The sequence below is a fragment of the Coptis chinensis genome, chromosome 4, assembly GCF_015680905.1.
Source record: "Coptis chinensis isolate HL-2020 chromosome 4, ASM1568090v1, whole genome shotgun sequence".
NCBI classification, from domain to species: Eukaryota; Viridiplantae; Streptophyta; class Magnoliopsida; order Ranunculales; family Ranunculaceae; genus Coptis; species Coptis chinensis.
In genome coordinates, this window is record NC_141459.1 from 22,480,988 (window position 1) to 22,496,694 (window position 15,707).

Genomic DNA, 15,707 nt, shown 5'->3' on the forward strand with positions numbered 1-15,707 from the left:
TGGTGGAAAGAATGTTTGAGAAGGGGATGCTGAGAGAGTATGTCACGGAGGTTCGTCATGCGGAGAGAGGACAGGCTCCCGCTAGGATCTTGGGAACAATAAATGTCATTTACAGTGGAGAGACACTCGGGAGGAATGCTCACCGTGACAAGATGAGAAGGACAGCGAGCTTACAACAGGTAAATGAGGTGGCAAGCATGACGCGGTTAGTTTCAGGAACCGCGATTGCCGAAGGGAACATAACGTTCACTTCGAAAGACTTGGAATCAGTGATTTCGCCGCATGACGATGTGTTGGTGATTACCATAGGAATGGGTAATTATCTAGTGAAGCGAGTGTTGATAAACTGCGGAAGTTCAGTAGACATGTTGTTTATAGGGGCCATGGAAGAGATGAATATAGATAGGGATCAGTTGAGGGTTTCTCAGACTAATTTGTATGGCTTCAATGGAAGCATGACAAAGCCTATGGGGGAGATAACGTTTCCAGTAACAGCAGGTCCGACGACGGTATTCACCAGGTTTATGGTGGTAGATACTGGGTCCCAATATAATGTCATTCTAGGGAGAAGATGGATTCATGAAATGAAGGCTATTCCGTCGACCTATTATCAGGTGATCCGCTTCCCCGGGGGGGGGTGTACGAAATAAAGGGGGATCAGGTCGCGGCTCAGAATATACACCAAGTGACGGTGAAAAGTATGGTTCGTGGAATAGGGGTGAAAAGTGAAATTAATGATAAGGGAGAAGCGAGCGAAGCTATGGAGAGGCGGAACTCGTTTTGAAGGATGCGAGTCTCATCAGAGGCCAAAAACTCTGGATGAAATTAAGATCGTGAACCTGGGGGTGGGAGAGGAAGAGAAGTTTACTTCGGTTGGGTCGGACTTGCCAAAGGAGTGGAAACTCAAACTAGCACAGTTATTAGCAGAGAATGCTGACATATTTGCATGGGCGATTGAATATATCACAGGAATAGATCCAGAGTTCGCTTGCCATCACTTACATATGAAGGAGGGTGCGAAGATGACAATGTGGAAAAGTATTGGAGTGGCAGCAAGCTTCTGGGCAGAATGTATAGCTATCCTTGAAGGTGTAGAAATGGCTATATCTAGAGGTTGGTTAAGGCTTTGGGTAGAGACGATTTCGAAAGCCGCTGCATCAAAAGCGCGATGGTGGCGGTGTGCCATGGCAACTTGAAACAAGATGGACAAGTTGCACTGCTGCCACCCAAAGAACTCAAGATAACCACTATCTTCGGGGAAGGAAATATCATCGCTAACGCCCCTAGCAAAGGTTGGTACAACCCTCGCAGCCAATAATTTAACTGTTTTTGAAGGCAAACCAGAATGGATTCACAAATGGGAAGGCCCTTTCCAAACATTCTACGAGATTCGGTGAAATGTATTTTACTCCATCGTAATAAATGGAAGTAATAGCTTGATAGATTGAGATTGACCTTAGAGAGTGCAGCATGTTGCCTCCCTAAACACCTTTTGTACTTTATTTTTTTAATACAATTAAACTTACCAAGCAAAAAAAAAAAGGGAGGGTGCGAAGCCTGTAAGACAGAAGATGAGAAGCGTAAGACCCAAATACGCGGAGGGGATTCGCGAAGAAGTTATACGGCTTAGGGATGCGGGTATAATCAGGGACGTAGGATGTACGGAGTGGCTGTCCAATGTGGTCGCGGTTCCAAAAAAGAACGGCAAGGTTTGAATGTGTGTTGACTTTACAGAAGTAAATAAATAGTGCCCTAAAGACTATTATCCTATGCCGCGAGTAGATGAGTTAGTAGATAGAACCGCTGGTTTCAAGGTATTCTCTTTCATGGATGCTTCCATGGGATATAACCAGGTCGCGATGTTTGGCCCAGATCAAGAAAAGACTACATTCGTGGTGGAAGGAGGTACTTATTGTTATACAAGAATGCATTTTGGTTTGAAGAATGCGGGGGCTACATTTCAGCGGTTGGGGGAAAAAATGTTCGAAGACAAGATTAGAAAAGGCATGGAAATATATATTGATGATATGGTGGAGAAAAGCATGTCGGAAGAGGAACATTTGAAGGGTCTCCAAGAAACCTTTCAAATACTGCGGAAGCATAGTCTGAAGCTAAACCCAGAGAAATGCACATTCGGGGTATCTTCGGGGAAGTTCTTGGGTTATATAGTCACGTATCGTGGAATAGAGGCCAATCCCCGAAAGCGATCGATCCCTAGTGGAGATGTCGCCCCTCGAGAATGTAAAAAGAAGTGCAACGGTTGGCGGGGAAGAGTCGCAAAGATTGAACAGATTTATATCTAAATCATCGGACAAATGCAGACCGTTGTATCGCTTGTTGAGAAAAACGCCAGATTTTCGATGGACCACTGAGTGTGAGGAAGCCTTTCAGGAGTTGAAGGTTTATTTAGGGAAAGCCCCTTTGCTATCGCGGCGGAGAGGAAGGAGAGATATTATATCTCTATTTGGGGTTTCAGAGAGTACGCGATAAGTTCAGTCCCCAGCGTATTGTAGAGAAGATAGAGAAGCCGGTTTATTTTTCAGAGTAAAACCATGCTAGCCGAGTGAGCGATACGAGAATCGGAGAAGTATGCCTTAGCGTTGATTTTTCTCTGCATTAAAATTGAAACCCTATTTCGATGCACACTCGGTGGTAGTGATAACAAATCTGCCTCTCAAGCAAGCGTTGAAGGCGAAAAGTCGTGAGAGAATCTTTGAAATGGGCGGTGATACTTAGTTATTCTGAAAATCAAATATCGAGGTTAGAACAAATGGAAAAAGCGCAAGCCATGGCGGAGTTCCTAGCAAAATTTCCAGCCAGGATCCCACTTGGGGAGAGGAAATGGTCATGGATCGGGGAGGAAGAATCTAGACGTGATCCCTTGGACCCTGGGATCTGCCGCGAATGGATGGAGAGTATTCAAGGACGGATCAGCTACGCATTAATCAAAAATGGGATTGGCGTGGTTTGGTGACTCCTGACAACACAAGGTTGGAGTTATCAATGAAACTGGGATTTGCGGCTTCTAATAATGAGTCTGAATATGAAGCAGTGATAGCAGGTTTGAATTTGGCACAGGATCTGGGAGTAAGCGAGCTATCGGTGTTCTCTGACTCTAACTTGGTTATTTGTCAGATGAATGGGGGGTTTGTGGCACGTTGTCCAAGGATGGCACGATATTTAGAGGTTCTACGACAAAAAGCCAGCAAGTTCAAAAGGATTCAGTTTGCTCATTTGGGCCACGGAGAGAACAGACATGCTGACGCGTTAGCATTTGTGGCCGCGGTGTTTCCAGGAACAGAGGGTCGTTCTATTGAAGTAAGAGTTTTGAGCAGGCCTAGTACATCAGAAACTGAGAGTGTGTGTCTCACCATTGAAAAGGAGATAGGATGGATGACGCCCATATTGTAACTTTTCTTATGGGAGCGAGATAGAAAATACCAAGGAGAGACGAAAGATGGAGCAAAAGTCACCAAAGATATGTTTTGTTAGATGGGGATTTGTACAAAAAGAGTTTATTGGACCACTCATCGAGATGCATAGGGCCACAGCAGAGGTGCAAGAAGTGTTGGCCGAGGTACATGAAGGTGATTGTGGAAGTCACTCGGCCGGTCGAACCACGACCCATAGATTGATATCACGGGGATATTTTTGGCCTCATATGAAGAAGGATGCAACGAGTATGCAACAACTTGTGAGAAATGCCAAAGGTTTGCACAACTAATCCATTCCCTGAGCAGAGCCACCGCGATAATGTGTTTAGTCCGTGGTCGTTCGCCCATGGGGCACGGATATAGTGGGGCCTTTGCCCATGGCCAGCGGCAAGAGAAGATTTATGTTGGCCGCCACTGATTATTTCACCAAGTGGGTGGAGGGAGTGGCACTACAGCAAGTCAAAGAAGAGAATGTGAAGAAGTTCCTCTGGGAGAACATAATATGCAGATTCGGTTTGCCCCATACAATCATTGCAGATAATGGAACACAATTTACTGGGGGAAAGGTACGTCAATTTCTTCAAGCCTACAAAGTGAAACAAGGGTTCTCGGCGCCATATAATCCGGAGGGGAATGGCCAAGCCGAGGCATCAAACAAAATCATCATGGACAATTTAAAGAGAAAATTGGAAGACCGAAAAGGAGCGTGGGCTGATGAATTGAATCATGTTTTATGGGCTTATTGTACTACACCGCGGACTTCGACGAGTGAATCACCATTCGCAATGGCATATGGAGTAGAGGTTGTCATATCGGTGGAAATGATAGAGAAAACGACAAGAACCAGAGCCGTGGAAATGGGTCTTAATGAAAAGATATTAGCCAATGAGTTGGATATAATTGAGGAAAAAATAGATACAGCCCGCATACGACTGGAGGAGTATCATAGAAGGCTACAGAGACAGTATGATAAACGAGTAAAGCCGCGGGAATTCATGGTTGGGGACTTGGTGCTGCGAAGGGTTACTCCGGCCACTAAAAAGGAGAATGACGGCAAACTAGGACCCAACTGGGAAGGACCGTATGTCGTGACAACAAAGGGAACTTCGGGTACTTACAAAATAGAGACCCCGGGAGGGGTAACGTTTGAGAAACAATGGAATATAAGAATGCTGAAAAAATTCCATGAGAGAAGCAGTGTGTAGCTTTCAGTGGAACAAGCATATTTTGTATAATGTATATATGTTATGTGCGGAATTCTAAGTCAATGAAACAAAGATTGCATTCCTGGCGCAATAACATGCATAGTGGTTAATCAAAAACAGCGTGGGGGATGAGCCCTTCGCGGACTACACGTCCGATCAAACTAGGGGCAAAATGAGCTGCCCCTATCAGGCTTCACAGCCGTTCAAAGACAGCGGGGGGGACGAGCCCTTCGCGGACTACATGTCCAAATCAAACTGGGGGCAAAATGAGCTGCCCCTATCATGCTTCACAGCCGTTCAAAGACAGCGGGGGGGACGAGCCCTTCGTGGACTACACGTCCGAATCAAAGCTGAGGGGGCAAAATGAGTCGCCTATAAGGCTCACACGGCCGCTCAAAGAGAGCGGGGACGAGCCCTTCGTGGACTACACGTCCGAATCAAACTGGGGGCAAAATGAGCTGCCCCTATAAGGCTTCACAGCCGTTCAAAGAGAGCGGGGGGGACGAGCCCTTCGCAGGACTACACGTCCGAATCAAACTGGGGGCAAAATGAGCTGCCCCTATCTGGCTTCACAGCCGTTCAAAGACAGCGGGGGGGACGAGCCTTTCGCGGACTACACGTCCGAATCAAATTGGGGGCAAAATAAGCTGCCCCTATAAGGCTTCACAGCCGTTCAAAGAGAGCAGGGGGGACGAGCCCTTCATGGACTACACGTCCGAATCCAACTGGGGGCAAAATGAGCTGCCCCTATTAGGCCTCACAGCCGTTCAAAGACAGCGGAGGGGATGAGCCCTTCGCAGACGAAACGTCTGAATAAAACTTGGGGCAAGATAAGATGCCCCACTGGACTCCACGATTTATTAAAAACAGCGGGAGAGGAGCCTTTGCAGACTGAATATCCAAATTTAATTATGCAACAAACTTAGATAAAAGGAACGCCAACGATAGAGAAATGAAAAGTACATTCAAGGGAAATAGATTTGCTAAAGACTGATGTTAAAAGCCTGCTGGGTCTATCCAGAAATACAGGCGAAGTATATCATACAAAATGGGCAATTAGTCATAGTAGAAGGATTACAACGACCACAAATACACAAATTTTGATTAAACAAAGGCATGAAGCCAAATATGTTACTGCTTCCCTTCAGTTGCATTTTTCGGGGCGGACGCCAAATCCCCTTCACCAGAGGAAGGAGGATCATTATCCAAGTCAATGGGAGAGGTAACCACCCCGGTGGTGGGTAGAGTTACCCCTTGAGTAGCAGCATCATCGAGAGAAGGGTACTGACGGGGAGCTGGCAAGGGGAACAGGAGCTGGCATATCCGCGGCGGGAGTGGTAACGGGAAGAAGACGGCCAGATGCAGTGAGAGCCTCTAGCTGCTGTTTGAGTTCACGGCTAATCTTCTTCTCGGCTAAACTACGAAATCGATCAGCAGCCTCCGCCATAGCCTTGTCTACAGCGGCTTGGAGCACAATCTTACTCGCCGCTTTTTGGCCCTCAAGTTTGGAGGCAACACCGGACACATAGTCGCGATGTTTTTCTCCAGCCAGTTGCAGCGCCTTTTGGTTCTTCACGGCTATTATACGAAGATCGTCACGATCTTTCTCCAAAGCGGCGTACTTAGCTTTCCAGCCATCAGGGCCTTTACCTCCTGCTTCAAGGTCTCCAGCGATTCCAGTGTGTTGGTCAGGCCGCGAACCACGTAGCCAATGTCCAAACTCAACTGAAAAGAAGGATGGGTTACTAAACGAAACAAATGAAAAGGTATTTTGCAAAGAAAAAATTTATACCTTTTCCCAGCCATGGTAGATGGAAGCTCTGTGCGAAGCGAACGAGCCAAAATCTCCATATGCTTGATCTTTCGGAAGATGCGAGCTGAAGAAAAGAGAGGCCGCAACAGCGGTGTTTTCTAAGGCCGAGTCACGAGTTGTCACATCCCGTTCCTGGGCCCTGAATTGAGGGCGCCATATGTCAATGGCCCCAGATGGGTAGGGCTCTTTACCAGGACGTCGTGGAGGACCAAAGGGTCGCAGTGATACAGAGGCGGGTTCAGTGATGACAGGAGCGGCGGTTCTAGCCTTTTTGGCTGGAGGACTCTTGGTCTGCGGCCGGGGCCTCCTCACCGTCCGAAGTCACTTTCCCAAAGTTTGAGCTTGTTTGTGGCCATGGTAGCGCCCGATACCGGTGGGACGAGGGTTGAATAAAGTCGTCTTCCCAATCCGCCGCGAGTAGGAAGAGGGGCGGTATTAGGTGTAGCGGCACGAGATTAGGCGGCTCGTTGGCAAACGGCTTTGGAGTGAGATATCTTGTTGGTATACTTGAAGGACTTGAAGGCTTTTCTTTTAGGGCGAGGGGAGGATTTGGGAAGTCTTTCTTTGGGTGGTGCTGGTCGGTAGAGCGGACCTTGATAGTTACCTATGGTTTTCAATGAAAGATCAAGGAGAAGAGGGTTGCCCTTGTATGTATCTATACCAAGAACTTCACACTGGGCACTTCCTAAATCACGGAGCTTTTGAAAAATTGCTGAGGAGACGCCGGTGTAAATTTTAGATCGCAAATCAGGTCTCCAACCTGTGTCACAGAAGAAAGAGGAGTTAAAAGCTAGTTAGGAAAAGACACTGCGAACCGAAAGATGTTACGTACCACTAGAAAGGAAACTGAGATGCCGTAGAGAAACGTCAGAGGGAAGATCCGCGGATAGAAAACTACCGGACACATATAACGGATAATAATGCCATACTTTGTCAGAAGTAGTAATGTGGAGGACAAAGGACTTTTTCTGTGGTCGGGTACAATGGGATTGGTATCCTACGCTACCAAACTTGGTACTTTTCTTTATATAGTAATGAGCTATTATGTCGCAGAGTTGGATTTTGGGGGAATTGGTTTTGTTGTAGAAATTCGTGGCATATAAGATGCGCCAAAAGTTACTAATGCCTTGGCAGGGGGGGATGTTGAAATGGTTACATACCGCAACATCTAGAGGAGTTAAGGGAAACCGCAAACCGACGGCTATCTGACATACGATAGCGACGAGACAACCGGACCGCGGTGTGACTAGGTGGGGAAAATGGGTGACGGTAGGCACGTGCTCAAGGATCACGTCGGCGGGGATGCCGTAAGCAGTTTTAATGGCCTCTAAGTTGGGTCTACAGCGATATGAAGGCGGGGGAGGAAGAGGGGCTTTCCTTCCTGAAGTGGAAGGTTCCGCGGCAGGGCTAGAAATGTCAGAAGCCGTGGATTCAGATCGTTCCGCTGTATGACCGCTAGATCTGGAGGTGGAGGATGCGGATCCCCTGGAGTGAGTGCTTGAGGCACTCACAGATTTGGATTCCGACATAATAGAATCCGATAAGTTGGAAAGCTCCAACGAAGGGAAATGGAGGAACAGTTACACAAAAAAGCGTAATCAGGAACAAAGGACAGAAGCAAGGAGGATGAAGACAAACCTGAGATACAAGCAGCAAAGAGCAACGAAAATGAAGAACGATGAAGAAAACTCGAACCTTGAACGGCCAAAAATCCACCGGAAACGAAGAACAGTAGGAAGGAGGAGCAGAGTGAGAAAAGTGAGAGAAGTGAGAGAGTTTAGATGCAAAAGAGGGGTTTTGAAGGAAGAGAGAGGTTTGAGCGGGATACTAAGCGACAGGGGTAAAAGCGTAATATCAGCAGAAAAAAGGACCAGAGCAAAAAAGACACGTGGGTCCTCGAAAAGCGAAAGGGCAGGTTCGATCTTGCGGCGAAAAAAAGACAACTTTCATACACGTGCTCTCTCGCCACGTGGATGAGGGCGCACATGCAAAGGGGGTGCATGCCAGAGATGGAATATTTGGAGGAGGAGGTTTGGGATGATTTCGGAATCAGTATCTGATCCCGCGGACCATAAATGATACCGCGGAATGTCAACGGAACCAAGAGGGGCATCTGTATAGGACCCATTGATGACATGTGGAGTCAGAGGTAAAAAAGGGTCATACGCAGTATAGTGAAGAGAGAGCCTGTTGCAGCGAATCAAGTCCGCGGAATCATAACTGCCGAGAACTGCCGAGAACTGCCATATAGGGAGTGGGACAGGTGGAGAGCTAAAGGGCGAGGGATGTAGTGGAGATGAATGAACCTGATGAGAGAAGGAGTTAGAGAAAAGGAAGAGGATAAAAAGAAGAGAAAGAAAGAGAAAAAGAGGTCGAGAAAAAAGAGTGAGATTGTAATTTTTTGAGTATACATTTTAATTTTTTGAGAATACAAGTTCTTACTTCGAATTGATTATAGTGTTGCTAAACAGGTATTATAGAAAGACATCAAGAATATTGCATCTAAACAGATTTTTGTAGGATGGCAAGCGGACCTGCTATCTGACTTTGATTTTGATATTGAATATATCAAAGGTGATTTTAATTCTTTGCCAGATTTTCTAACAAAGGAATGTTTGCAGGGATCATGAGCACCTCTCAAAGAGGCAAAGGTCGTGGTTATACCACTAAAGGCTGGGGAAAAAACAAAGAAAAATATACTTTCCTGGACAATGAAGAATAATTTACTTATTTGTCTCATGGTTACACTCAGCCGAAAGGAAAGTCAATGAAAGAGGTAGTTCTTACTCCTCAGACTCCTTATATCCCTAATAAAACGGCAGATCAAATAGTCATTTATCTTTAACCAGGTGATGAGCAGTGGATGCCTGACCCTTGGGAAATTCAGAGAAGATATCTTAACACATAACAGTATCCTGTTGTAGACGACAAACATAGATATATCTATGAAGAAATTTAGCTTCGGCTATTTCTACTATGGATATTAACCATACTTTATAGAAACCTGATTCGGAATATTATCTGATCTCTTACAGTAAGGCAATATTCAAGAGATTTATCTCTTACAATGAGTGGGGTTTAGATCCCAACAAATGTAGAAAGTCAAATTTGACAAATATCTTTTATAATTATTGGGATTATATCTCAGCATGTACTAATGTATTTTTATATCAAAATACTCACAGGAAACATTCATGATTTATTAAACTATGTCCCCAATCCATTAATTAAGACTGATTATCCATATTGGATTTTTCAACGGTGGGAATATTTTGGTCATGAACTAGAAATTCTCCCTGAGAAACTTTTATATATTTTTCTAAAATGGATATAATATTATCCTCAATTAAAGGAGACATAAAAGATTCCTATGGGATTACCATCTTTGCTCTTTTATACCTTATATGGTATACCATGGATTTTTAAATGGGATTTTAAATGTGAATATAATCACCTTAGAATTCCAGTTCTCAAAAGGAAGTTTTATTCCAAATGGTGGATCAATTTTCCAACCGAAGAAGCTATTATCAGCATTGAGAATGATTTAAAATCATTCATTGAACAGACTCCCAGAAATAATCCTTCAGAATAAATGGATACAGGGAATCCTTTTGATATGATGAAGAATCTTATCAGATTTCAAAACCTGAGTTTCTCATAAAGTCAAATTAATGACTTATGCATGTAGAAGCTTAAGAGTCATTTTTTTACTTCGTTTAAGATACCTTCTACTGCAAAAACATCCTCCAGCACAAAGGATATGTCATCCTCAGGAACTATAGTATTGTCCTCCCAACAAGATGATGTCTCTATGACATCAAATAATAGTCAAGAAGAGGCAAATTAATTTGCTTGCCTAGCAGGAGAAAGTCAACCAGAAAAATATTTGGGTGACAATTTTAACCTTTCTGAAGCTCTAACCCAGCTTTATCCAGGTTCTTCTCATCCTCCAACAGAGCCCACTAAAATTGACATATGGGCTAAATTCAAGCAGGCTCTTAAGGCTAACCAGGAGCCCAAACCTACTACCTCTAAAGCATAAGAAAGATTATGTTTGCACAACAAGTTTTCCAAAATTATCTTTCTGGAACAAATGATGACTACCTATAGCCCATGAAAGGGACATAAAACAAAATTATTCTCCATAAAGAAGACATAAAGAAGAAGCATTATTTTTGCTCATCTTGATAAGGATTATTATCCCTAAAAAAGTAATACAAGCAAAAATGCTTTGTCAAGGTGGGCCCCTGAAGAAGACATTCTAACTTTTGCTTTTCTCATATGTCAAAAGATGAATAGGATTTGTGCATTATAAAGATTCTTATCATTTCAGCCGAAAATAAAAGACAAGTATACTTTGTCCAAGTGGCCCAGCCAACTGTGACTACTTCAGCACACGTAGCCAATTCCTATGCAGACTCCAAATTATATTTTGAAATTCGACTATTATAAAAGAGATACCTCACCCTTGTTGAGGAATATCTTTCAAGTTTATCAAGTATTCTTACTGCTGACTGATCTTTCCGCATTAATCAAGTGTTTTACCTGATATCACCCTTTTTCTTTGGTATATAATATATATATTAATTCTTAAAAATCTTCCGTAACTCAATTACATATCAATGAAAATTGAATAATGAAACATATCTTTAGTCGTTTATTTTAGGTAGTTGGGATTATGAGATCTAAAAAAATAAGCCTATAACATAAAATATCTAAAAAAATAAGGAAATTTATCTTAAAACAAGTTATACCGGTCACGGGTTGATGACTTGACCCATTAGACCCAAGAACTAATTGGGTCTATTAACGGATTTCTCAGGTTAATATATGTGACCCAAACCAACCCATTTATTTGACGGGTTTGGTAGGTCAACCTGATCTAAAAAACTTTTTTCGCAATCTAAACCTACTAATTTGGTCATGTACAAAACTACCGTCTCTACATTAAATGGACTGAAAACGATTGACTTCCCTCCCTTAATTTGTCTCTCTAGAAAGTAGAAACAAATGAACTGGTTACTAAATTGGTTTAACTAAAGGACAAATCTTTCTTAGCCAAACAAGAATGCCTTGCTCATCAAGTATACATGTTTGTATAGTAACTTTCTGAACAAAAATAAGTATCCCCCTAACTAAAAAGGAAAAGATGAAATTTAAGCAAAATATGGTATTTTATTTTCTTAATTATACTCATTACTCAGCTTCTATATTGTCTCATCATCTTCTACATTTTGTTTCAGTTCGTGAATAAAGTTGTAATGAACTATGCAATGGAAGATTATCGAACAATAAAATAAACAGGATGGACTATTTTATCATATTTTTCTCTAAGTGGCATGGACTACTCTTGAGATGTTGATTTATAATAATTTTCACTTATTGAACCAAAAAAACATATCCACCTAAAATTTAGCCCCACCCAATTTGTAGCCTATTCGTTATGAATTTTTAGGATGATTTCAATTTTCAAATAAATTGGGTGCCCAAAATTAATTCAGTTTGGGATTCTCTAAAGTCTAACCTACAAATGTACACCACAATTTTGTGTTAAGTTAAGCTTCACATTGATGATAAAATGTACATCTCATTTTAGCGATGTTTGAAATTTCAATTGGATGCTTAGAGCAGTCCAATGGGGATCAACTATAATGGGCGTGCCACATAGACCCTTTAGCAGTCCCAGTCAAATTTAGCAATCCAAATTCGAAAAACTAGTCCAATGGGGACTTTTAGCAGCTGTAAAGTTTGGGATATGGACGGTAGAGTTTTTGCCGTCTGTACGTTAAATAGCAACAGACGACACAAACTCTACTGTTTGCACACTCCAGACGCTATAACGCACAAATATCTTCTTCTCAATTCACTTCTTCAATTCCTCAATCCCTCACTCCTCTTCTCTTCTCACTCTCAAAAACCAAAAACAAAAACAATTCACTCCTTCATTCCTCAATCCCTCACTACCAAAAACAAACTCGAGAAACTCATCTTCTCTCCTCACTCCTTCATTCCTCAATCCCCGTTTTTGTGCTCAATACTCGTAAGTTTCACTCTCTCCTATTGAAATTCGAGTTTAGAAATATTAATTGTGATTGAATTGAATTGAATTGTGATTGAATTGATTTTAGAATTGAATTGAATGTTGATTTTAAAATTGCAAATTTGATTTTAGAATCAAATTGAATGTTGATTTTAGAATTGAATTAAATTGTGATTGAATTGATTTTAGAATTGAATTGAATTAAATTAGAATTGCAAATTCGATTTTAGAATTGAATTGAATGTTGATTTTAGAATTGAATTAAATTAAATTAGAATTGCAAATTCGATTTTAGAATTGAATTGAATGTTGATTTTAGAATTGAATTGAATTAGATTGAATTAGAATTGCAAATTCGATTTTAGAATTGAATTGAATGTTGATTTTATAATTGAATTAGATTGAATTGAATTGTGATTGAATTAGAATGTTGGAATTGATGAATGTTAGTTTGAAATTGTGCGTTTTGTTTAAATTGAAGTTATAAAGAGGATATTGTTGATTGAATTGCAGGTGCCACGCAAAATGAGTAACAAGGGTAAACAATTTTTCGGTCGAAAATCAGTTAGTAGATTGATACAAGAGTCGACGTCAGCTCTAAACGTCGATGAGGATGAAAATGTCGATGAAGTCTATAATTTGCAAAACCCTCAAGTAATTGAATTTCCAGGCCCAGTCGATCTACAAACACATGCTACATTGGCTAGAAACCCGGAAACTCACATCTCTCATCATATAAATATGGTAAGCATTTGATCGTTAAATTTGATTTATTTAACACCATAATTTGTATTTTCTTTAATTTTAATGAATAAATGCTTAGGGAGGGGGGAGGTGAAATTGCAGTGTTGTTGGGCATCCGTGAACAATTGGTGAAAGATAATAGTTGCCAAAGGAGATTGTTTTGAAGGCATACGAAATGATATTTTATAATCTCTGTTTGGGTCATTGTTTTGATGTGGTTATCAAAACGCCGACCGTGGTTTAATATACGCTTTGATCGAGCGGTGGTGGGACACAACTCACACTTTCCACTTTCCACAAAGCGAGATAGGCATCACTCCAATGGATGTTATTATGCTCATGAGAATGAGCGTAGGAAGGGGAAAGGCCGTTACGTTTGGAGAAGGTCGGTTCACGACTTTTGATTATGCATAACAAACTTGGCCGAATATAAGGCTGGAGCATTGGGCTAAAGGGGGTATCAAACTCTCCGTTTTTGTGAATGAGTTAATGGAGAAGACGAAAGAGAGTGACGAAGGTTGGTGCCCGACGGGTACATATCGGGAGAGATATTTGAGAGTATTATATTTTTACTTAATCACACAATGTTTCTTCCCTACGGGTGATAGTTCACTGTGATTAGGTTGGATAGAGCGTTTGGTTTGATTAGATTATATATGCATCGGTATGATTGGGGTGGTGCTATGTTTGGAGCTTTGATTTACGCGTTGGATCAAGCGTGCCGAGTCACAGCTAATATTATAGATGGTCAATGTGGTGGCTTCACCCCTCTTTTGCAAGTAGGTTTTAAATTTTTAGTATTATAACTTTATGATAATATTATAATTTTTAAATTACGTACAAGTTTGATTTTGATATTTGTTTTTATGATAGTATTGGTGGCATGAGTACGTACCTACCATGACTCCTCTTCTGAGACCAAACATGGACCGTGATATCGTCCCACAAATTAGAGCATGAATTAATGACTTTAAAGATCACTGAACTGGTCAAGGACGCCACAATATTCACTTAGATCATAACCAACTTGAGACTAGGTCGGCATTATCGATATAGTGGACACCATGGTTTCATACTCGATATATGGTATTAAATGTTGGTGATGTGGAGAGAGATACCATGGATGATGTTTGGTTACGTAAGGCGATTCATCGTGTACGCCGTTCGTATAATCTTACAATGCGCCGAATCGTCTTTAAGTTTTAAGGTATCATCGTGTGGTACCTGGGCGATAGGTGTTGGCACCAAATCGTTGGGACACCTTTCATCCCACACCCTCCTCCAGAGAATATGTGCCCATTGGGAAGAGCTAGTCAATAGAGGTCCTATCTAAGAATGCACGAAGACTTGTGGCCACAAGCTTTTCTATATTTAGATATGAATGGTGACTACGATAGTTACTGGGATTGCGTCTCAAGGAGTCCCATATTGCCTGCTAATATGTACAGAGCTGCTAACATGGACTTTGAGGGACATAATGCTATTAGAAGTGATTTACGTATCCCACACCCTGTTGAACCTTACTCTTCATCTTCAAGATCCTTACGAGTATTTTGTTCCAGCTCCTTCCGATCCGGATAACCCATAGCGCTATGACATAGTTACATCTAAGGGAATACATGTCGCTATACCTATACCTCATGTTGATCAAAGTTATTTTTTGAACCTTGTCTCGGATTTTGACACTCTAGATGAGGTTAGTATTTGGTTTATATTTTGAAACTTGAATTATATTTGATTTATAGTGATGATTTTTCTTAAAGTTATTGATTTTTTTGTAGGCTACACTTATAGCGCGATATGTCGAGTCGCAGTTAATGATGCATGGGATGCGCAATTCGTTTATGACTACAACCGACGAATACTATCATTATTTGGTGGCCGAGCGAGAAGAGAAGAAAAAGACACGTGATAGAGCCGCGGAGTTAGAAGCGCAGGTGCTAGAACTGACATTGTGAGAATCATGACGAGCGAGTAAATCAAAGAAGAAGCAAGTTTGAGAGGGATCGAGCTGAAATTAGTTTGGAATTTGTTTTTATGTGTGTTTTGATTTACTTCTATGAATTTTGTTTAGTTGAATGAATTGAATTATATTTGTTTAATGAATGCATTTTGTTTAGCTGAATGGATGTGTGGATTGTTGTCTCTATTGCATGAACGAAATGGATTGGAATGGAATGAAGTGGAGTGAGTTTATATATGAAAAGAAGAGTGAGATTTGTCAATTTTTACGTATAGAAAGTATAGACGGCAGAGTTTCTGCTATCCGTCCATTTAATTAAAACGGGATACGGACAGCATAGTTTCTGCCTTCTGTACATAAATAACCAACAGACGGTATAAACTATGTCGTTCATCTCACAGAACTTATTATGGCAGCTGCTAGCAAAGGTCTTCACTTTGGCTGAGTTTTTGAGTCCTTCCAAATTTAGCTGCCCCATTGGAATGATATTTTTGTGTTTGGAGTGCTA

At 41.7% G+C, this 15,707-nt stretch overlaps 1 protein-coding gene across 1 annotated transcript; it reads left to right on the forward strand.

The window, feature by feature from the left end:
• Positions 1 to 4,219: 4,219 nt before the first annotated feature.
• On the forward strand, positions 4,220 to 4,639 carry LOC147502653 (uncharacterized). The gene has a single exon (XM_086604581.1). It carries the CDS (start codon positions 4,220 to 4,222, stop codon positions 4,637 to 4,639), a length of 420 nt encoding a protein of 139 aa, XP_086460707.1.
• Positions 4,640 to 15,707: the final 11,068 nt, after the last annotated feature.

What these genes read in the sequence shown, in the direction of transcription:
- LOC147502653 (XM_086604581.1), top strand. Translation starts at nt 4,220, where the DNA reads ATGGCATATGGAGTAGAGGTTGTCATATCGGTGGAAATGATAGAGAAA.